Source organism: Ascidiella aspersa, chromosome 6 (assembly GCF_963924565.1).
Source record: "Ascidiella aspersa chromosome 6, kaAscAspe10.2, whole genome shotgun sequence".
Taxonomy (NCBI): Eukaryota; Metazoa; Chordata; class Ascidiacea; order Phlebobranchia; family Ascidiidae; genus Ascidiella; species Ascidiella aspersa.
The window spans coordinates 18,424,074-18,446,302 of record NC_139452.1 but is presented as its reverse complement, the minus strand read 5'-3'; the positions used below and the strand labels follow the sequence as shown (position 1 = coordinate 18,446,302).

General features: G+C 34.7%; 1 protein-coding gene across 1 annotated transcript in view; it reads right to left on the bottom strand.

Moving 5' to 3' along the window:
- Window positions 1-22,229, bottom strand: part of LOC146140600 (E3 ubiquitin-protein ligase BRE1A-like) — a 45,928-nt gene that overhangs the window by 6,604 nt on the left and 17,095 nt on the right. Inside the window, exons 6-20 of the mRNA XM_083392024.1 lie at window positions 19,759-19,898; window positions 16,745-16,850; window positions 11,049-11,159; window positions 10,792-10,965; window positions 8,430-8,498; window positions 8,165-8,353; window positions 4,050-4,191; window positions 3,508-3,616; window positions 3,321-3,399; window positions 2,965-3,213; window positions 2,028-2,210; window positions 1,775-1,858; window positions 1,512-1,637; window positions 412-552; window positions 110-211 (exon numbers count right to left, since the gene is read on the bottom strand). Coding sequence (XP_083248150.1) covers window positions 110-211; window positions 412-552; window positions 1,512-1,637; window positions 1,775-1,858; window positions 2,028-2,210; window positions 2,965-3,213; window positions 3,321-3,399; window positions 3,508-3,616; window positions 4,050-4,191; window positions 8,165-8,353; window positions 8,430-8,498; window positions 10,792-10,965; window positions 11,049-11,159; window positions 16,745-16,850; window positions 19,759-19,898 — 2,004 coding nt within the window. The remainder of the gene's footprint in view (window positions 1-109; window positions 212-411; window positions 553-1,511; window positions 1,638-1,774; window positions 1,859-2,027; window positions 2,211-2,964; window positions 3,214-3,320; window positions 3,400-3,507; window positions 3,617-4,049; window positions 4,192-8,164; window positions 8,354-8,429; window positions 8,499-10,791; window positions 10,966-11,048; window positions 11,160-16,744; window positions 16,851-19,758; window positions 19,899-22,229) is intronic.

The following is a 22,229-nucleotide window of genomic DNA, read 5'->3' as shown; positions in this document are numbered from 1 at the left end:
CACACGAGTACATATACTACCACCTGACTGCGGGTATCGGCTTCGATCCGATATTATTGGACATCCCTAATTAGTGAAAAAACAACATGCTGGAAAGGATGTTCACTACCTTGTATTCTTTTATCTCCTCCATGAGGACCTCATCGGCGCTGTAAAGACCTTCCGTCTTTTTGTGTTTTGCAAGTTTTCGGCGAAGTCGGGCCCCACCCTCCTGCAATAAATAAACATAAAATGCTACTATTGATCAATAGATCGAGCCCCATTATAGCTAAAAAGCGCTTGAAACATGTTTCTTGCAGAAATACTTACAATATGCAGTTAGTCAGATTAAAACTACCAAAAGTATTGTCGGTTTATATATCGACATCTAATGGCAATATCCATAACACAAAGCCTATTTGCAAGTGTAACCTGAAGACGACTGAGCTTAAAATGTTCTTCCTCCAAACTCTCAACTTTTCTATCCACCGAGTCCTCAAGGATGTTCAAGCGATGTTTCTGCTTCTCCAACTGCCTTCGTGTATCCTCTGTGACCTGTGCCATCTCAACTGCCTGAAAAATAGCATCCTTTTTCAACCAAGTACAACTGTATACACATATCCAAGCGTATTTTCGTCCAAGCGTATTTTCGCCTCTGATTAATTTTTGGGAGAGTGACGTTCACCAATAGAACTATTATTCGAAGTGTATCATACGACGGACGTCTACAATACCCTATTTGCTACTGCTATTTAAGAGGAATATTTAGTACTGATACATTATTTAGAGTATTAATTAGGAACAACCACAGTGTCGTCATGTAAGCCGTGGTCTTAACAATGCCATGAAAGTACAACAACTGCGATATAATAAGTTATAAGCATTTGTTGTTTTTTGGGGGGTGGGGGGCATCAATATAATATGTTGTTTAATTTTAAACCGGAAATTATTACAAAACGATTTACGTACATATTTATATTGTAATAAAATATAAAATTAGAAAAGCTTATAATTGTAAATAAAGGCTGTTCGAAGCCATTTCGCAGGGAGTTATGGTGCAGGCATAACTATAAACGTAAAAACAAACTAAAACATTGTTCAAAGTCCAGGTTATAAATGTACATTTTATATAACATAGGTGAGTTTAACTCTACTCTACTACAATCATGTTGTGTTGAGCAGTCAAATAGTATTCGGCAGAGAATACTGGTTACTACTGGCAGTAAATGCGCTACCATTACTTTGCCAATCACACATTAGCCGCTAGTTTTAAACTGACAATTAATAACAAGTAATTGGTCGCCCCACAAACCGCTGACGCCGAACTAAACTAAATGGCTACACTGAAACTATAAGCACCATCGCCGCAGTGATAAGCTTTAATCCAGTCTTGTCACTCGCATGTGAACAATTAGGCCTAGCCTACGACGGTAAAACAAGAATCTTATCAGTTTCAATTACCCGAGATAAACGGCCATATAGGAGTTCAATAACTCAGGAATTTCGGACAGGTTAAAACCAGAAGTGTGTACCTTTCTTTTGTGGAGATCCATTGCTTGTGCCCTTAACATAACTTCTTTTTCCATGGTTACAAGGCTATTTTGTAAAGCTCGTTCCTTTTCCTCAAGTCGACGGACCACTTGGTTCTGGGCTTCAACCTGCATTAAGTATTGCAATATTAACGAGTTGCGCAGAAGAACTTTTGTCTGTAATATGTTTCCAACTAAATAAGAACAGCCTTTAAATGCGGCTTATGCACAAACACATGTATAATATTTGAGCATTGGCAAATTACCTGCGTGTGTAATGTTATAGCCTGGTCATGCAGAACGTCTTTCTCTTCTTGCAGCAATCTTTGAAGTTGATTTGCTTTAATACGCTAAAAAATCGAAAATGATAAAAGATAAGTGCCCAATTTCACCAAACAAATTATTAACACACATACCATCAAAAGTTTATGTTCACGACATGATTTTTGGTGTTCAGAGTTAACAGAAAAAAGGTTATATAATATCTTTCATAATCGTTTAAAAGAAATGCATTTTGACCTCGGACATGAGCTTAAAATTTGCATCATCTTTCTCCCGAAGTTGTTGTAGCAACCTCATGTTCTGCTCCTGCATATCCTCAAATGCTTGACCCGTGACGTCCATGTCAGAAAGTAGAGCTTCCTCTTCTTGCTTTGTGGCAGCAAAATTACGACGCAGTTCTGATATAGTTTCCTCTAACACCTTAATTTAATAATAAAGGCCCATAAAACATTTCAATATTGTTGAATAAAAATCACATTATTGACAAGCTTTGACACGATGGGATTCGTTAAAAAAAAAAAGTAGAATAAAACTATTTAACACAAAAGTTGGTGCATTTATAGTAATTCCCTACGACTAGGATGCTATGCCACGGTTTTACAGTGTTAAGTCCATATACACTCTGTATATCTAAAATAATTCTGATGACTGACGTTCTGTTTAACCGGCGTCCGTTCAGAGCGCCGTTTCGCAGTGTGCATCCAGCTTTATTAAGAGTTTATCGCGGCCAATATTGAGCGGCATTGCTACTCCAAATAGAAAAAAAGGGAGAATTAGTTTATCCCAGTCTAGGGAAGCCCGATACATATTTTATTCCAACACCGATTAGCCAGAACGGGTTAGCACAACATTTAGTTGTCAGTTTTATATTGTTTTGCTGCTGCCAATAATCTTAGAAAACTCACACAACATGTGAATTGCCACAATGGCTGTTATTGTGGAAAATAAATAAACGATTATGGACCTAACAGTCTTTACAATACCAGTCATTAAACTTTAAAGAAGCTTTTTAATGCGTATTAAAAATATTTTTTTATCAATTTTTCCTCTAAAATTCCACCCTGAAACAAAACCTTGTAAATTGGTGATCGCATGGGCTCCAGGGGACGACTGGAGATCCAAATTTGTAAAAAAAAATTGGTGCTAAGGTATATTACAACCAATAAGTGTTTACCGTCATTTTTCTCAATGTATCTGGAGCTGGGCCTTGAGGTAACTTTAGCTCTGCACGTTCAGCTCTTTCTGTTTGCTCTTCTAATCGATTTAAAGTTTTCGCCAGCTCTTCGTTCTTAGTTATAAGATGCTCTTTGATTTTCTTCATATCATCATTGAGAACGTCTATTTGCTCTTTATATGCAGAACATTGATTATTGAGATCTTGAAAATTTATTCTTGCACTTTTTTCACTGGCCATAATCTCCGCCTGTTAAGACATTTAGAAATAATACTTGGTAGAAACGAATTTTTGTTTGAAAAAACACAAGAAAGTTTATAAAAGATATTCTCTTGTTTGCTTTTAAACAAATCTACCTTTTCCCTTTGTTCCCTGGACAAACCCTTGTACATGTCAAGCAGCAATTTTAACTCTTTAACTTGATCTTGACTTTTTCTAGAAATAAATTAAGTTTACTTAGTAGTAAAAGAAAAACATTAGGTATTAAAAAAAAAACTATGGTAGATTACATCTTACAAAACTGCTATTTATATAAAACTTTACTTTAACTGTTCACTAGCTTCATTGCATGTTAAATCTTTGTCTTCAAGTTTTCCTGACAATTTTACATCGTTTGGTTCTGCAGCTTCGTCATGAAAATTCTTTTCATTTTCTATAAACATGATCATACACACAGATTTACCACATGGTTAGTAAACCGACTTTGTTAACAAAACAAGGTTAATTTAACAACTATTGTTTGTTGTTTATATTTATCAAAAGTAAAAATTAACGAACACATCAATTAGGTAAAACAAGTATTGTCTCCTGCAAGTACCTACATAACATAATTTCTGAATCACGTGAGTTTGGTTACGCTAAATCTTTAAAAATAAATATTTGCTATAACTTGGTTTCCACTGAGTTTTTACTAATTTGGAAAAATATAAAACCTATAAAAAACATTCATACACACAAGGAATAAAAAAACACTTCAACTTTAGAAAATAATCGGCAAAAGGACAGCAATTTCTATATTAAACTATATATTTTAGTTCAATTTTCTGTTTATGCTATCAATTTTCTGTTTATGCTATCAACCACACCTGGTTTTACATCCTCGTAATTTTTGTTTTGGAAAACGTTTTCTACCATATATTCAGGTTCGGTTTTAATGTTTTCAGACAAGCATTTATCCACATCGTGTTTGATACCCTCCTGTAGTTTGTGTATTTCTTCCTGTTTAACCTGTTTCAAACACAACTTTGTTAAAACTTAAGATCAGTGGTTGCCACTTGGCACACTACAGGAGGTATTTTAAATTCGTGCAAGGAAAAGCTGTGGATAAAATGCTTCCAATTTTCATATTCAACAAAGTAACAAATGTGTTGAAAGAAATTTGTCTACATTAGTGCTATTCAACCTGTAATGCTGTATAAAGAAGTTTATAACAGATAAAATTTATTTAGGTTTACAACTTAGAAAGATACCAGTCAGATGCTCTTCTGAACATCTCTTATTTAACTTTAACGTTCCAGCGTCCTGTACAGGTTGTCATCATCAGGCAATGTAACATTACACCACATAAATCTATAGGACGTTAAAACCTCAGAAATTCAATAGGAAATTGCCCAACTAGCAACCCAGATGGGCTAGGCCATAAAGCATTTTTGGAATGATTGTCCTCCTCAAAATACATGTATCAGCTTAAAGTTAATAAACTGCAATACAGCTTCGCAAACCATTAGGGGCATTTTTGTTACACACTTAACTGTGGGCAGATCGCCATCTACAATTTTTGATACATTATGCCGACTTATTTCAAAAACATGATAAACCATTGTCAGAATTGCCAAACAAAGTCACAAAAAGCTGAGTATAAAATTAACAGAGAGTTTTCAACAATCACATTCTCAAACTTTTTGATTAGGTCAAAGAGTTAATAGAAAAAGTGAAAATGGTTGAAACTATTATATTTTTAGATATGACAGGGACAGGGTGTTATGTGGATGTTCTTTTAGGCGATTAGGGAACTACCCTACCCAGGGACCTTCATAGATGGGGAAAAACCTTTTTATATTTGATGTTGCTATTACATTATTCATCATTTGGTAATGTTAACTGTTTATTTGAAGAAATGACACAAGGTGACACCATAAATAACTAAATAGTTTTGCAAGGATATCACCCAACAATCGTGGGGTGTTTACAGGGGCGTATCAAGAATTCCAAAAGGTGGGGTTATGAATTTTCAACTTAAGGAATTCCCCGTTTTTTCTGTCTGACGTTAATGACGTCGTAAAATAGTGACGGGTATGACGTCATAAAATAGTGATTGTAATGACGTCATACATTAATAAAAAACTAATCAGAAACCGTCCATTATTGTCCAGCAAATGTGAAACTCTAGACGCAAAGCGAACACGCGCGTCGTCAACAATTCTGCCAGGCGGCAGCTGCAAAACCGCTTCGTATGCAATCGTTAACTTTAGGCAAAAAAACTAAACCAAGATCGTGAAATATGTGTGATTGATTTTGGTAGATTCACGTAAGAGAGTATGCTAAATTGCAAGCACGTCATGCTAAATTGCAAGAACGGGGGAGGTGTACATTTCTGATGATGCGTCGGATTTTCGACTCTATTATAGAAAAAAATACGGCAGAATTATTTAACTTTTATAAGCATTATCCAGACAACCACCAAGAGTTGCATTTCTCACTTTGTTAAATTCTCTATTATTTTTTAGAATTTTCGACTGAAAGTCGATTTCAGCAATAAGACCAAACTAGAATAACATCAATGTCAAAAGAAAACGCCGTTCGGAATAAGATCACAAGAGGACCAAAAGTTAACCTACCCAAATCCCTTATAAGGGAAAACAGTCTGGTGTCCAAACGGTACATATTTGGCGGCGGCGCCTAATCGTTTTTTACCCATTGCCTGCAGATTTGGATGTTATTTAGGCCACTTAGATCTTATACCGAATATATATATTGGGTTTTATAAGGATGTTGGTCAATTCTGAAAAACGAAGTTAAAATATTTAAATGACATATTTCAACACTTAAATAGTTTAAATTTAGGACTTATTTCGAGTTAGAAGTGGTTGCCGAGTGGGTCTTATTGTGTGTTTCCATCCAGCTCCAACTAACATACTGTGTGTTTTTATAATTTACAATATTAAACGCCTATTTTTTCTTCTTTTTCGGCTTATTAGAGCACAGCATACTTTTTAGCAGGGATGTGGAGTCGGACTCGGGACTCAATAGAGTCTATTTGTTTTGCTGGAGTCAGACTCCGGACTCGAGTAAGATCAGGTAAAACTACCCGAGTCCCAAGGCCAACTGCGCAGTACCACATTTAGAACTCAATTGTAAAGGCGGAATAACATAGGGTGGATATTTTACAACCATGTATTGTGAGTGGATGAATCATATGACACCCATATGAGGGGATTCCTGAAAATCCACCTCAATTTATTTACGTAAATGTAAAATAAAGGCTGTAGGATGACAGCTTGTCGAAAAACGAAATAAAAGAAGCAGCTGTCGACATGCTGTTATCCATCCAGTGGCGTATCCAGTGGCGTATCCAGGGGGTTGGGGTTCAGACCACTTCCCTTATTGTAAGTGACATTATCGTTTTTTGTTCGTTTTTCGTTTTTGTCATAGTTTAACTAGCCGTCCGAAGCGGCAATGTTTTAAATGTAATTACGTCCTGGCTATTAAGCTAATGCGAAACCAAAATCAAACACAAAACGCCGTTTTTCGTTTCTTGTTTGGTCGACTATAAACACAGGATATTTTTTTTCTCTTGCGTCTTTCGTTATTTGTTCGGGTTGGGTGATCAGCAAGTGTGTGTTCGACAATTAACAACAATAAATCAAGCGGCCTACGTTTTTTCTTGCTCAAAACGTCGAGTTAGACGGTGCTGATGTTCCCCGCTGCTGATATCCCATGTTGGTGTAAGACGTGCTTGTATTTTAGCTGACTTGGCACACAGCACAGATCGGCGCAGATGTTGCCTAATCAAATAAACCCCGGGAAAAACGATCTTCGTTTAGTATTGCAGGTGGCGAGAAACGTGCTTGTAATTTAGCGTAGTTCCGTACATGGTTCTACCAAAATCAATCACATCTATTTCGCGATCTTGCTTTCTTAAGTTAACGATTGCACACCAAGCGGGTTCGCATCTGGCGCTGGCAGGAGTCGACGCACGTATTCGCTTTGCGTCTTAAGGTTTGCTTTTGCTGTACGTTAATTGGCTCTTTCTGATTAGTCTTTTAATTATGTTGACGTCATTAGAATCGCTATTTTATGACGTTATACTTGTCACTATTTTATGACGTCATTGACGTCAGACCGAAAAACAGGAATTCCGTTAGTTGAAAATTCGGGACCCCCTCTTTTTGGATTTTTGGAAATGCCCCTGTGTCCATCCACAGGAAATATTTGGACTAGATCAAACTTACCATTACCAAGCTGAATTATGAGTGGATTACAATGGCTGCCGTTCAACAAAACACTTTTACAAAGCATTACCCTTATAGTCACTAAAAATGTAATACACTATGTTGTCACTCGTTTTTACAGCCAAAATACAATTTTGGGCCAAAAAGCCTCTCTTACAATAACACTTAATAATTGGGCGAAAAGTTATCGCGAAGTAATTGGCCCAAACCTGTCGTTCGCATATGTACAACTAGGCGCAACCATCCACATTAAAACATATAAATTATATCAGTTCACTGCAGAATTGAATTCGAATTAAAGGATCTGATATTCTACTTTGTACATTCCTAATTACCTCACTATTAAATAACATAACAGCAGTGCAAAATCTGCTACATATAGCAGAACATTACAAATTTAAAATAACTCAAAAAAGAGATTTAAAAACAGTTGAAGTCATTTTCAGTATCAGCACCAAAATCCCTTTAAAAATTAGTTAATTACATCCACATTCAATTTTTGCTGTTGACCAGTGTTATTTCTCGATTATAAAACATTAAGTTCTGTCACAATGAACTAAACTATTAGACTTTAGGAGATCTGTTGACACTTGAATGGCACCAACAAAACAAAAGTAAGAAGATTACTGATTTGGGGTAGGTTGTAAACTGTAATTACAAGGTTGAAAATAACACCAGGTGTAATTTATCAGCGGATTTCTGACGGTGTACTAAGTAAACAAATAGAGTTAACAAAATTCAACTTTTACCTTTGACAAGTCTGCTTGCAAGTCTTTAACTTTTTTTTTGTAACGCTGAATTTCGCCTTTTAACTGACGATTATGATTTTGTAGACTGTTAATTAAATGACGCATTTCACGATTAACTGGCCCTGCTTGTTCATTAGCGGCAAGATTTTGTTCCAATTCTGTGTGCAGAGCTTCATAGTCATGGCGAACCTTAAGAAATACCAAACCGTAAAAGTTTTCTGTTAAATTAAATTTACATCAACATTAAAGTTTTGGTAAAACTAACCTTGGCCAAAGTGTCTTCTAATTGTATCAACTCATTACGAAGTTTTCTTTGCATCTGGAGTTCCTCACACTAAAACACTTTTATCAATGAATAATTTTCTTATGTAATATCGAATGGTAAAAAAAGACTATGGTTCAACAGCTGATATATAAACAAGCTTAAATCAATTTAAATATGACCAGTTAAATGTAGACATGGCGACACTAGGTTACCTTCTCACTTAGCATTAATCATCAATAAAAACAGTTTTAGTGACACTTGCAACTAAAAATGTGTCTTTACTAACAATGATGAACAGAGCACTTTCTTAGGAAAATTCTACCATTCTGTTTACATCATAATGATTAACAAAGTATACATCTTTTAGTTAAAAATATTTTTTAAGTAAATATGATAAAATGGTAGCCCAAAATTGTAGCCTGTGTTTAAGTAATCACAGGCTAAAAATTGGCTGAAATTATTGTTAACTGATATATTGAAGCAAGCAATTCAGATGAAACACTATTAAAAAAATCTTAAAAGATATATATTTTTTTATGCATTAGTCAGTTACATTAAAAGATAAATAAAACAAAGTAAAAAAACGAATAAAACGAAAAATTCATAAAATTGTTGTAACATACAACATGCAGAACCCCTGTCCAAAAACAACAAACACCAGTTGAGAGACCGGCAACGCAAAACGGCACAAAAACTACAAAGCATAAACAAAAATGGAGCAGAGGTGCAAGAAAACGCTAAAAGCATGTAAACTCTACTCAATTTGGGGCAATACTATTTTTTGTATAATAATAATAGCTTGAATTGTATTTAGCCAATTTCGTGTAGCAAACACAAGGTATCAAGGGGTGGAAAATTTATACTGTTTCATTGATTTATTCAGATAAACTAACAAAGCCTTTTCTGACCAAATATCTATACATATATATATAATCTTTTATGAAATTTTAATTGTGTCCAACCTAAATTGCCAGCCTTACTATAGTATTCTGCTGTTACTGATCAGGAATTAAGGTCGATATTTATCTTGCAAGGGTCAAGGTAATTTTCATATACAACTGATACGTTGGTTGACCTATGCAATTGTAAAATATAGTCAATACAAGTAAAGTAAGCAAACCAACTAAGGTTACCATGTTGAATCATGGGTCAAATCAGTTACAATGTCAGTAAATGAATTTATAATTCATATTATCCTTGTGCAGTTGTGCACGGAAAATACATTTTGGTAGACATGTTTAAAGTAGTATATTAGATCCTTAGGATTCAAATCCCAAGGTATGTGAATTATATTCGGCTAATAATAATGAGTAATTGTAATCCTAAAATTTATTTTAATTCTCAATGTTTTACCATAGAAGGATAACCAAATAGTTCATCTTACATCCCTAATTGCAATCACTATGTAAAAAATAGGAGTTTTCCAATACTCTGTATATTGATTATGTTTGTTTGGTGTAGCTATGCACAACAATTCCTAGCAAAATTGTTTCAAATGACCATTATTTATAATTTTACGTTTGAAGATCGATTAGACCAGCGGTTCTCATGGGCCATAAAAACATTTTGAGGTGGGCCACAACCAAATTAATAAAGCTAGATTTTTTGAAGAACTTAGTTTTCTTTTGTTTTACTCACTATACTTAATAATTACAGGAATAATGGCTTGGGGAGGAATTAAGGAGGAATATAAATGAAATGTAAATTTATTGTTTAGCAAAAAGTATCTTACTAATACACGGTTGAATAAATAATAATCTGTTTTGAAATACGTTGTGCTGTTTTTTGTTCTAAACTATTTTATAGTTTTGTTTTTGTAAAAATGTATTGGCCAAAGAACTTTTTTGCAACAAGAATGAGCCACAACAGAAAAAAGGTTGAGAACCACTTGATTAGACCAACCAGTCAGAGAAAAAAAAGCCAGGTTTCTTACATAACCGCAAAGAGCCACACTAACAAATATACCTTTGCCACACTAGCAAATAATGCAACACTAAAAAATATGCCTAAACTTTCATTGCAAGTGTTGCACAAAACAAAATACATTTTAGGTTCAAATTGGCAAAACTTTTAATTTAGAATGAGCGCATTTGGCACACAACTAAAGATTCTCACACTGTTCAATGTAATGGCATTTATCATGATGAAAGCATTATGTTTTTGTCAAAAACTAAATAAAAAGTTTGCACTAAGTGTAAACCACCATACAGAGCACTAGCAGCACTTATTGTGCCAAAATGTTATATTCTATTGTGTACGATTAGTTTCTGAAGTTGGTAAACTGTCACTGTACATTTAAAAAAATAGTTACCCACAAAACTTGTTACTACAAAAGTAAGATTATTAAATATTCAATACACACCTCCATTTGTTCAATTCGACGAAGATGAGTTGCTCTGGATTGTTGAAGAAGATTTCTTGACTCTTCTAACATCGTCTTCATCTGTACACTTTCATGATAAAGAACAGAAAACTGAGATTTCAGTGTCCTGTACTCAGCAGATTGTGTTATTCGGTCTTCAGGAATATTTTGCAGCTGCTCAAAAAGAAATTATACATTTAATACTTGCATAAGAAAAAAGAGTGTAGATATGTGCATCGAATAATACTAGGCATTACATCCAATTTTGTTTTCTCCAAATCCTTTAAAGCTTCCTGAAGTTGTGATTTCATCTTTTCAAGTTCAATCAAACGATTTTCTGCCAATATTTTGTCTTCATCAGAGCCATTCTGTTTTAAAAAAAATAGTTTTAAACTGATTTATTATGTGTTTTCTTACCTTACACTGGGTAATTACCAGGGTTGAAACAATTGTTTAACAGCAATGTTTTTTACTAACAGTAGATAAATAAATAATACAACAAAAGTAACAACATTACAATTAAAGCAGTGAGAAGAAACAACTGTTTTTTTTTTAATCTGATTAAGATGAAAAAATGCCTTTATTTAGGCCATTTCTCAATGCTAGCTTTAGGCAAAAATGGGTTCAAGGAACATGCTATAAGCTCTTTAAACCTATGGGAGACATCACAATTTATTACCTTTATTTTAACTTAAAAGTATTTACATTGAATTTGCCAGTTTTTTGTGTCATCAAAGAAAAGATAGGTGTCATATCTAAACAAGCAAGACAATCAAAAAAATTCCACCCGCTTGGGCAGTTTTACCTTTGCTAATTTAAGGTACTTAATTTAGGCTTTTGTGCCAAAATTTTGGGCAGGTGCAGAGATTATACAATTACCTTAAAGGCGTTAAGTTACAAAAGTAACATCCTATTGATAAATGTACAACATGCTCTACGAGGTTACTCAAGGTCAACTTTGAGTCAATGTTCAGTGAATTTATGCCACAGCATAGAGTTACGCACAGTGCACATTTGCAAGTGAAAAGTTTAAGTTTAGGCCCGTTGGTGTGGCAAAACATTTTATAGGGTTTTCAAGAAGCGCAACATCAGCGTGTTTTCAGACAACCAATTAATTACCATTACCCTCGCCTAATCATTAGGTTTCAATCTAATGTTATTGGGAGAGCGGCGAACTTTTTTTTTAAAAGCGTTAATATGCAAAAGTTCAATCGGAAAAAGTGCTTTCCTCGAACAAAATACGCTACCAGGTTACTCAAGGTCAACTTTAAGGAGATATTCAGCGAGGTTACACACACCGTAATTGTAAGTAATAGTAACGCATTACTGGCAGTCAGTGTTCCCGCTAATTTTTTACCATGTGTGAGGTGCCCAAAATTTTGCGCACAAGCCGAAAATAAGTGCACAAAGTGCCCAAAATTTTCAACAAAAAAAGTGCCCAAATTGAATACACGGGAGACCTTTTTTTTTGGTCTTCACTATTTTTGCAAATCCTTAATTTTGAACTTCCGTTTTTTCAGTTCTTAAATATAAAATAATGTTGCACAATGGGCAGGCGGCGGAGCAATATGCGCGGGAGAGCACGAGAGGCGTCGCAATAATCTTAATTAATTTCTCCCAGAGATAAAAATGACTCTCTTCATTTGGAAAATTGCACTCGCTTGAGACACGATTTCGCTTGGTAGTTTGTGTGACTTAGTCAAGCGTAGCGCTGAGTAACCGCCTAATGGTTGAGGTAATTATGGCGCATAGTGCAGCGGTTTTAGCAGAAAGCATTTTTAACTTTTAAACGGGTTATGCATTTCTAGTGTTAACTTGAATTAGACACAAATTTGGCCTTCACGTCTTTCCTGCTCATATTGACATAAATTTAACCTACTCCTTTAGTTGACACAACATGCAACTTCGCTTTTTCGGGGTAGATTGTATTTTGTATTGCACACTGTTTTACCAATTAATAAAAGCATATCGCAGGTAATTGTAATAATTTTGTTTAAAAAAGTTTAAAGCTATTACGACGCGAGATTTTTTATATAAAGCAAGTACTTTCCCATAACACAAAACATACAGTGCAAAACACAGATATCTTGAGCTAAAAATATCTCCAAATTAGGAATAAATAAAGTTGTAAAACGAAAGATTCGCACGTATCGCAATAAAATTCCAGTTACTGAGAACCATGGCCTTGGGTCTAACTCTAACCTCTATGCAAAACTTAGATTCCAGTCATCTGCTCTACCTTGTTTAGACAAACTAAGCCCGAATCCGTCGTAAAAGATTTAAATGTTAGTTAAGTGAGCCTATTAGAGACACCGAAAACTAATCAAAATTAGTAGTTTAAAAACTTGCCAATCACAAAACCACGAACCAAATTTTACAGAACTTCCACCCGATCCGTCACGAATTAGTGCAGTTCTAAGCAAAGGTATACAGCAATTAGGGCATCCAAAGGATGGAAAAGTCTTCAACTTTTAGACTTTGAAGTCTTGGGCCAATGTACTAATTTGACTTAACAAATCTGCTTAAGAAGAATAAATTTAATAATACCTGCCAGCCGGACCCAAACGCTAACGAGCACAACCCAAATAATGTGCATTGATTTAGTAATAATATAAACACTTTCGGTCCGAATACATCAATGTGTGACGTAACAATCCTATATAACCTGGACTAGAAATTATCTTATGCCCACCCGAGTTTGGGCTTTTTCCCAGCGTTTAAATAATTATTAAATTAATGCACATTATTTGAATTAGGGAACTGGTTATCGTTTGGGTTCGGGTTGGTCAAGTATTATTAAATCTATTTCATAGTTTTTTGTGAGTTTTCAGCCAATATTTTGTATTTATATCTGCCGGAAGTTTACCTTAAGATCCAATTAGTGCAAATTGCCGCTACCTCAAGGTTTAAAAGTCAGACTCTCCTGCCTTTGGATGCCCTAATTGTCGTAGACCTTTTTGCATAAAACTTCACTAATTTCTGACAGATCGGCTGAAACTACACATGAGTGTAATTTCAAAGTAAAGCACAAGACACCGAATATAGGCAGAAATCACACCAGGCGTAACATGTAACCATAAAAATTACTGCACAAAATATAAAATATTTATAGCAGAATTTGCCGGCGCTCTATTTAGGGGGGAGCGCCTTCCCTAGTTAAGAACCACTTTTTTTGCACGTATATCTCAAAGCAAACTAATTAGGACACTTTTTTGGTCGTACCAGGCTCAAATAAAACTAATTTGGGCCCTTTTGTTTGTCCGTACGTAGCTCGAATAAAACTAATGCATGCACTTTTTTGTTCGTGCATAGAAAATTTGGGGACTTTTTTGTCCGTACGTAGAGCTTAAATAAAACGGATTTGAGCACTTTTTGTTCCGTACGTAGCTCGAATAAAACTAATTTGGGCACTTTTTTAGTTGTACGTAGCTCGAATAAACTAATTTGGGCACTTTTTTGTTCCGAACGTAGCTCGAATAAACTAATTTGGGCACTTTTTTGTTCTGTACGTAGCTTAAAGAAAACTAATTTGGGCACTTTTTCAAAACTTTCGTGAAGCAAAAATGGGGTACACAAAGTATTATATGTAATAATCTTTGCAAAATAGTGATAATGTTGGCTTCAGGAGACGACTGGAGGTCGAATTTAAGTAAAAAAACAACTTTTAATTTTTTTTTTGGCTTGCGCAATTCCGTGAAAAAATGTGCGCAAGTGCCCAAAATTCGCAAAAAAATGCGCTTAGCGGGAACACTGCTGGCAGTACTAACTTTGCATTTTTTGCAGCATATTTTTTGACCGGCTTATAGGATTTGTGAAGAGTTTATTGTGTTTATCATGTTTCAAGTGTTTTTATATAGTTGTGCACAAGTATGTAAATAACTGTTTCAAATAGCAGTTGTTGAGAATGTTAGTCATTTGGCATTTAATCATACTTTAATATACACCCTTTAGTGACAAAACAGCACTAAAAGGTATATATATTATGAATATAACGCCAAAAAAAAGGGATTCAATATTCTAGATTCGTTATTCTAGGTTTAAAACCTATTGTTCTAGAATACCTTTGAATTGTACTTTGAACATCCCTAGTTAGGACTGAAGAAAAAAAGAACCAATTTTATTACAAGAAATGGTATTGTCAAAAAGAACCCTCTACGACATTCTAAAGAGATCTTCATTTAACTTTCTGTGTACTTTTTAATGTGTTTGCGCTTTGATTAAAATGGCATGTTATACTCTGGCGTTTGTTAACATTTATAAAATTTAAGAAGTTCAATTGTAGTAATGACGTCAAATAAAAAAACAAAAGTCTTTTATGTTAAAGTTTATTTTGGGCACTATTTTGGGAATTGAGTGCTAAATTTTAGAGGTGTTATTAAATAAGAATGCCGACCCAAAGTCATTAATTTTTTTAAATTTCATTTTAAAGGTGTATAAACCATATAAAAAGCTAAAGTTTCCCATTTTTGAAAATCTCAACTGCCTTAGTGATTGCATACAAATATGGTAGGAAAATTATTTTGCAATTTTTGGCGATTAATTTTTTATCACGAATGCGTGTTATATTGAAGCCACACCTTAAAAAAATAGTACTTAACACACTTAAAAATCACACTAAATAAAAATATATTCAGATATCATCTATCCCAGGGGTCGGCAACCTTTCATACCCAGTGTGCCAGTTTATGAATAATGTCAAAATATTAACAACTCGCATGCCAAACATTTTTCTATGTTTGGTTTCGTAATGGCAATCAGGGCTGCGGAGTTGGTTGGTTAAAAACAACCAGAGTCCGACTGCGGCCGAATATGAGATTTCATCGCGTCCCGAGTCCGACTCAGCCTTTGTATTTCACCAATTTACGTAACTAAATTAAGGTGAATATTCCGCAATCCACTCATAGGGTCATGGAAAATATTCCACGACCTTATGCTATTCCACTTTTTTGACAGTTTGCTGCCTTATCAGTTTCAAAATTTGGTACTCGTCGGTAGTTTTACCTGGTCTTACTCGAGTCCCGAGTGTACTTCGATGCTTGTAAGCCGATACCTAGAAGGGTTATAACTATCAGTTTCGCGTTTTGTTGGTTTCTCAGTCGCACAAAAACACACCTGCTTAATTTTAATGTAGAAGAGTTTCTCAACCTTTTTAGCTTACGGACTGGAAAAATTTCAAAACAATTTTCGCGGACAGGTGGACCTTCAAAAATTAAAATCAATCCAAAATGTAATTATGACAAAAGTATGCAACTTAAAAGCAAATAACGAAAACTTAAATGTAATGAGAAATTTGCTGCTGTCTTTTTAAAATCATACGTGCTATTGAAGTATTTCGCGTTCAACTGGTCTTAAAGTGACTTAAACAAGTTGTAGCCTACATTTAAACAGTTGGGCACAACACTTGCAGCATCGTGATGTACGATAAAGTCCAAAGTACACCATTAACTGCAAATTAAGTTCTAAATTTGATGGACAAGCCGCCTTTAACATTTTGCTTTTTGCAATTGAGTTATAAATTTGTAGTATATTTTGCGCACCGGCAGGAAAGTTGACGTGGACCGGCGGTTAAGAACCACTGATGTAGAATGCCCTGCTTTAACGTTGTAAACGTTACGCCAAGTTTGGGACATTGTGACGTAATACAAACAGTAAGTGGTAAACAACAAGTATAACGCCCACAAAAGCAATGTGTGCAACCATTTAGTTAGCGCTAGTGTTAGTGATGTAATACTATTGTTAATGATGTGGTAGTGATGTAATGGTTGCACTTTCTTAAGGTGATATAACGTGCGCGTTAAATCAATTGGCATGCCATGCAAAATCATCGCCACTTGTGGCACGCATGCCAGGGGTTGCCGACCCCTGATCTATCCTATATTTGTTATTCTAGATGGGAAACCTAATAATCAGAGATACCTAGACAGTCTACAATTAATTCCAAAATATAACTTACCTTATTGGTAACATCTTGTGAGGCAGTGGCTGAGGTGGTGGAAGTAGTTTCATTGTTTTCTCCTTTTTTTAACTTGTCTAACGCTTCAGCCAAATGACGAGTTAACCTATCCAATGTTTAAAAACAGCATAATAAATACAATAATTATAATAGTATACCCCCTATTAACACAGGGCTGCACAACATATGGTCCAGCTTTTTAATGCGACCCGCATGCAGATAAGGGAAGAATAATATTTTTCAGTATACTATTTCTATTTTGATTAAGTGTGACTCGCTTGTATGTTGTGCAAACACATAATTACCATAGCAATTGGTAAAAACAACAAAGCGCATAGGTTAGTCATATATATAAGTTGAAATGACAGCAAGCAAATAATGGTTTACGAGTAGACCAATTCAGGGGTGGGGAAACTTTTCAGCGTGGGGATGCATTTTAAAATGTTATCTATAGTCACAGCTGTGGAATAACGTTTTGAAGAATTTTAGCCAAGCAGAGTACACATGGTAGTCTATTGATTCAAATTAAGGAACATGACGATGCCACTTGGAAAAATATATTTTCCTTCTAAACAAATCGTCTGATCCTGTTTTTAATCATGTTTTTAACTACGAGTTTTACTTGGTAATATACGTGTCAGCGGAGAAGTGATCAACTGGCTAAAACCTGATGCCGATGGTTTGGGATACTCTTAAAGATACACCATAATGTCTATTGTTGGTAAACACAGTCAGTTTGTTACAAGAATGGTCACAAATATTGGGTGGATCCAGGTGGGGGCGCGAACCAGGCCTTGTACCTTGAACTGTATTGCTTTGAAGCAAAAGTAAATTTTTTTTTTTATGAAAGCAACATTTTTTTTATAATTCTATCAGTATTTATTAGTGGAGGTGCCCACGAAACATGGGGACCAATGGAACGCTTGAATATTGTGCCACCTATTGGCTAAACTGAATAAAATGTTGGTTGTGGTAATAAGATTTTGTGTACATAACTTAGTCTAGAAAGTTTTACAGCGTGCTTTGCGAAATGGTCTATTTATTACAATTTTTCACTTTTCTGGGTAAAAGTGAATTGTAAAAGGAAATTGTTAATCAGTGATTTTTTGGGGGGGAAAGAGGAGATATCTAGCTTCATGTTGAAAGTTAATTTGATTCATTTAGTTCAGCATACTGGCTAGCCACAAGTGATTTTCTTAGAAATGGTGATTAGAGGGCCTTTGGAACAGTCTGTTCCATTGGTCCATCGATCATTTTCTGATTATATTCTTAAATTTTAAGGAAACTAGTATGTCAACTTTTAAGACCACAGTTTATAGAGGAACAGGGCTGCGGAGCCAGAGTCGGACTCTAGTAAGACCATGTAAAACTACCAGAGTTGAGTTTGATGTGTGCAGTACCAAATTTTGAAATTGATATAGCCGCCAACTGTAAATTGTAAAGGCTGGATAGCATATGGTGCGTAATTTCCAACCATGTAGTGTCAGTGGATGAATTATAGGACACCCCCATGAGTGGATTGCTGAATATCTACCGTATTTTGTTAAGTAAATTGACGGAATGCAAGCTGTAGAGTCAGAGTAGGACTCGACAAAATGGAATATTCGACTATTATTGTTTTTGTAGATTTGTTCTCCTGAAGAAGAAAAATAATTGATATAAAACCTGGGTTGAAAATTCTGCCAGAAATAAAAAAAATCATTTTTGCGTTTTGTGCTTTCCATGTGTTTTTTATTTTATTCTTGTAAATATATTTTGTTCCATTATTTTTACAACATTAATTGAGCAGTTATGTACTTCAGCAATACTCAGCGCAGTATTTTTAAATACATTCATGCTCGATTCCATAGGTCCTGTGGGGTGGGACCAATGGAACAAAAAGTGATGTTTTTTATCAAAAAAAACTTAGAAGGATATGTCAGATTTCAAATATGTTTTTCTTGTAGGTACCCATAGTTGTTAGCTTTCCAAAGAAAATAAACGTATTTTTGAGTTGTAATTTGAAAGATATCACCAAAAAAACGAATCTGTTCCATGTGTCCCGCACCTCTCCTATGTTTTTTTTTAACTAGGTTCAAAGTGCTATATTTATATAAGCGGTCAAAATGCAGTTTAGTGCCCCCCTCTCAAAACTGTTTTTTTGCTGTTTTTTATTACGCTTGTATGATCTTTGTACGTCCGGTTTGTTTACGGTTTGATACTGTCTTTCGAACTAGATCAGAGGTTCTTTACTGTTGCGGCGTGGAAGGCTTTGAAGTGTCTCGCGGACAAACAGAAAATGTATTCATAAATCTTGGACATATATTTAAAAAAAATTTTTTACTTTTTTTATTTTCGACAACGTCACAAAAAATAAATTTAAAAGAAATGCTGGTATGCCAAAATAAAATCGCGCTGGTTGCGCTTGCCAGGTGCGCCCGGACTTAAAACTGAACTAGATTAAATATTAAGGTTATTGGGTTTCCAAAAAGTAGTTTTATTACAATTTTATTAGTAGTATGGGTGACAACATGTGGACTCGAATTTTAAACCAAACAAATGCTTTTTTGCGCTTTGCGTCAACACTTTACTGACTCCTAAGTGTAATTAAACTCATGTTCAGGTGCAAAAGTGTTATTTTGTTATTACCGTATTGTTATATTACAATTCTGTTATTATTGATGTCGTTTTTGTATTGAATTAATTTTGAGGCTCTCTAGTACTTGTATTTTCTGCAAATTGCTTTTTCATTGAATACATTTGCCCCACCCTGATCTAAAACATGTGCTTGACGATGCCAAGAAAAGAATGCTGTACTTCAAACAACAATTAATAGGTCAAAACTTTGTCAAAAAAAAAAATATATATGTTTATATTTGTCAAAATTTCAAATTTTTTAGGTCATAAAATAATCGCCCTAATCATAACGGTGGTTAATCTGAACAAGTGCCATGAAAACTTGTGTTTGCAAAGGCACCAAATTATTGGAATGAAATGCCGCACAATATGGCTTTATTCAGTCACACTGTACTAACCTATCTTCTCTTAGTCGAGTCTTTTTCAAATCCCAGCGCGCGTTTTCAACAGTTTCTTGCAATTCTTCAACTCTATTTTCAAGTTCTTCAACTTTACTCTCAAATTTTAGTCTTTCTTGGGTAAAATTATGATGCTCTGCCTAAATTTTAAACACAAGTAAAGAACTGTTATTTTTTGTTAACCATCAACTCAATTAAACCGCCCGTGCTTAATGAAAACAATCTACAAAACTGATAACAACACTTTCCATTATTTCTAATTTAATACATATAAATCTTTATAAGGCAGTTGCAATTTTCAACACAATATTTTTTTTGACAATTACTTATCTAAGCTTAACAATCACTCAACCACAGATTTTAGAATCCACATTAGTATGTCAGAATGCTGGTGACTTGGTGGCTTCGTCGTCCGAGGAATAAACAAGCAAACCAAATATATTGGTGCAAAAAAATTGTTTTCAATCACGAGAAAAAAACATAGTGCTTGGCCACGTTCAATTTCTATTAAATCAGATAATTAGTACAGTTTTTTGGAGCACAGGCGTATCGAGAAAATTAAAAAGGGGGGCGGGAGGTCTTGAATGTTTAACTTAGGGATTACCCTATTTTCCATCTGACGTTACTAAATAATGACTTCATAAAATGGTCACAAGTATGACATAATAAAGCAATGTGCCAAGGCAGCTCAAATAAAAGTCAAACTTGAGGAAGGGAGAATAAGTCATGTCACTTACACACTAAACACTTGGGCTTGAGATATGTTTAAAGATAATAATTTTGCAGTAACTATTATTACATAAAAAAGGCGACTTTAAACATTCACAGTTAGACCAACTTTTAAGAGAATGTGCGTTAAGCTACCAAAATTCCGTTGTTACCGGATATTAGCGCAGACAGCGAACAGCGAGAAAGTGAGACATTAGCCTAATTCCATTGTTACACCAACATCGGATATAAAAGCAGGCAGCCAAGAGCGTTAAACATTAGCCCAGGGGTGTCCAACTCAAACATCCTGACGTGTATATGTGCACTCGCAGATTATACTTTGTACCAACCTATACATTTACAAATGTCACAAAGTTTTGCGCCTTTGGCACAACTCTGAAGCTAACTGTTTCCCTAGCTAATTATTCAAATATTTTGGTCTATTATTCTCTTAAACGCCTAAAAATGGTTTATACAATTATTATGCGTAAAACCAAAAGCCTGGCAAGATCCTGCCATTCTGGTTCGCATTTATTCAAATTTGGATAAAACAACTGTATGATTTGTATACAAAGGAATAGGATCCAATACTCCCCGATATATTAAACAACCAAGGGATTTAATCTATTTGAAATGAATTACTGAAGCTTTTCACTCTCATGCAGAAAATAGCACAACAGACCATTCCAAAACTTGAGGAGGTTGGAGTTTCATTGAAGGGCCGACATTAAAAAAGTTAACTAAAACAAAATATATTTAGGGTTGTTGTTTGGGCATCTGAAAAAAAGTAGAAGTATAAAAATAACTCAAGGTTTCTCAAAGAAAAAAATGGCTTCTCAAGAAAAAAACACACACACACAGATGTGTAGTGTTTTCTAAATATATAAAAACAGAAATATGCAAAATATTTCAGTTGAAGAAAAGCACTTTTAAAATTCTACTGGAAAACTAAATTAGAAAAACACAGATGAAAAAACGCTCCCTGATAAATTAGTTTCCAAAACCTTATTTAGTTTATCTTGCTTTTGCTTTTGCTATTGTGCTTACTATTAATGGCTAGGGCAGTATTATTCCTAGGCGCATATTGTAACATTTTAAATGGTTTAGTGTTTTTTTAACTCGCTCATGTAGACAGGCTTTTTAAAAGGAAATTTTGTTAGTAGTGATGTTTCAAGTCAAACAGAGCGAATATTTTTGTTGAATCTGTGGATGTTAGATAAAAACCTACATGTTCTTGCAAATTCATTGCCTTAGTAGTTTGTTCAAGCAAGGTAAAAACTTGCCCATTTCGGGAATACACAAATTAACATACTCGCATTTTTACCGATTGGGTGAGATAGTTAAAGCATGGGGCAAGATTTACGGATATGTATGTTCAGTTCTTGCTTTCAAGTTTTCCCTTGCTTGCAATGACATTGCCAGTTGAAACAGCGACGACATAACATTCTTTTTTCGAAATTGAGGCTTAATTAAAACTTGCAACAGAGTAGCGTACGTGAACAACCCTAATGAATGTATACCGGGCTGTTAAATATTTCATAAAATTGGATAAAATTATATGGAAATTATTATCAAAAATTCAAGAAGAAAATATTAACTTTGTTTAAAATTACATGCCAGTTTTCTACATTGCTGGCAGGTCAGTTACCAATGAAATTACTTTTTGTTATCGTGCCTGTTTGAGATTACTTGGCTTAGTGAAAGATAAACTGCATAAGGAAAAGATAAACTGCTTTTAAGGAAACACCAATACCAAGCGGTGA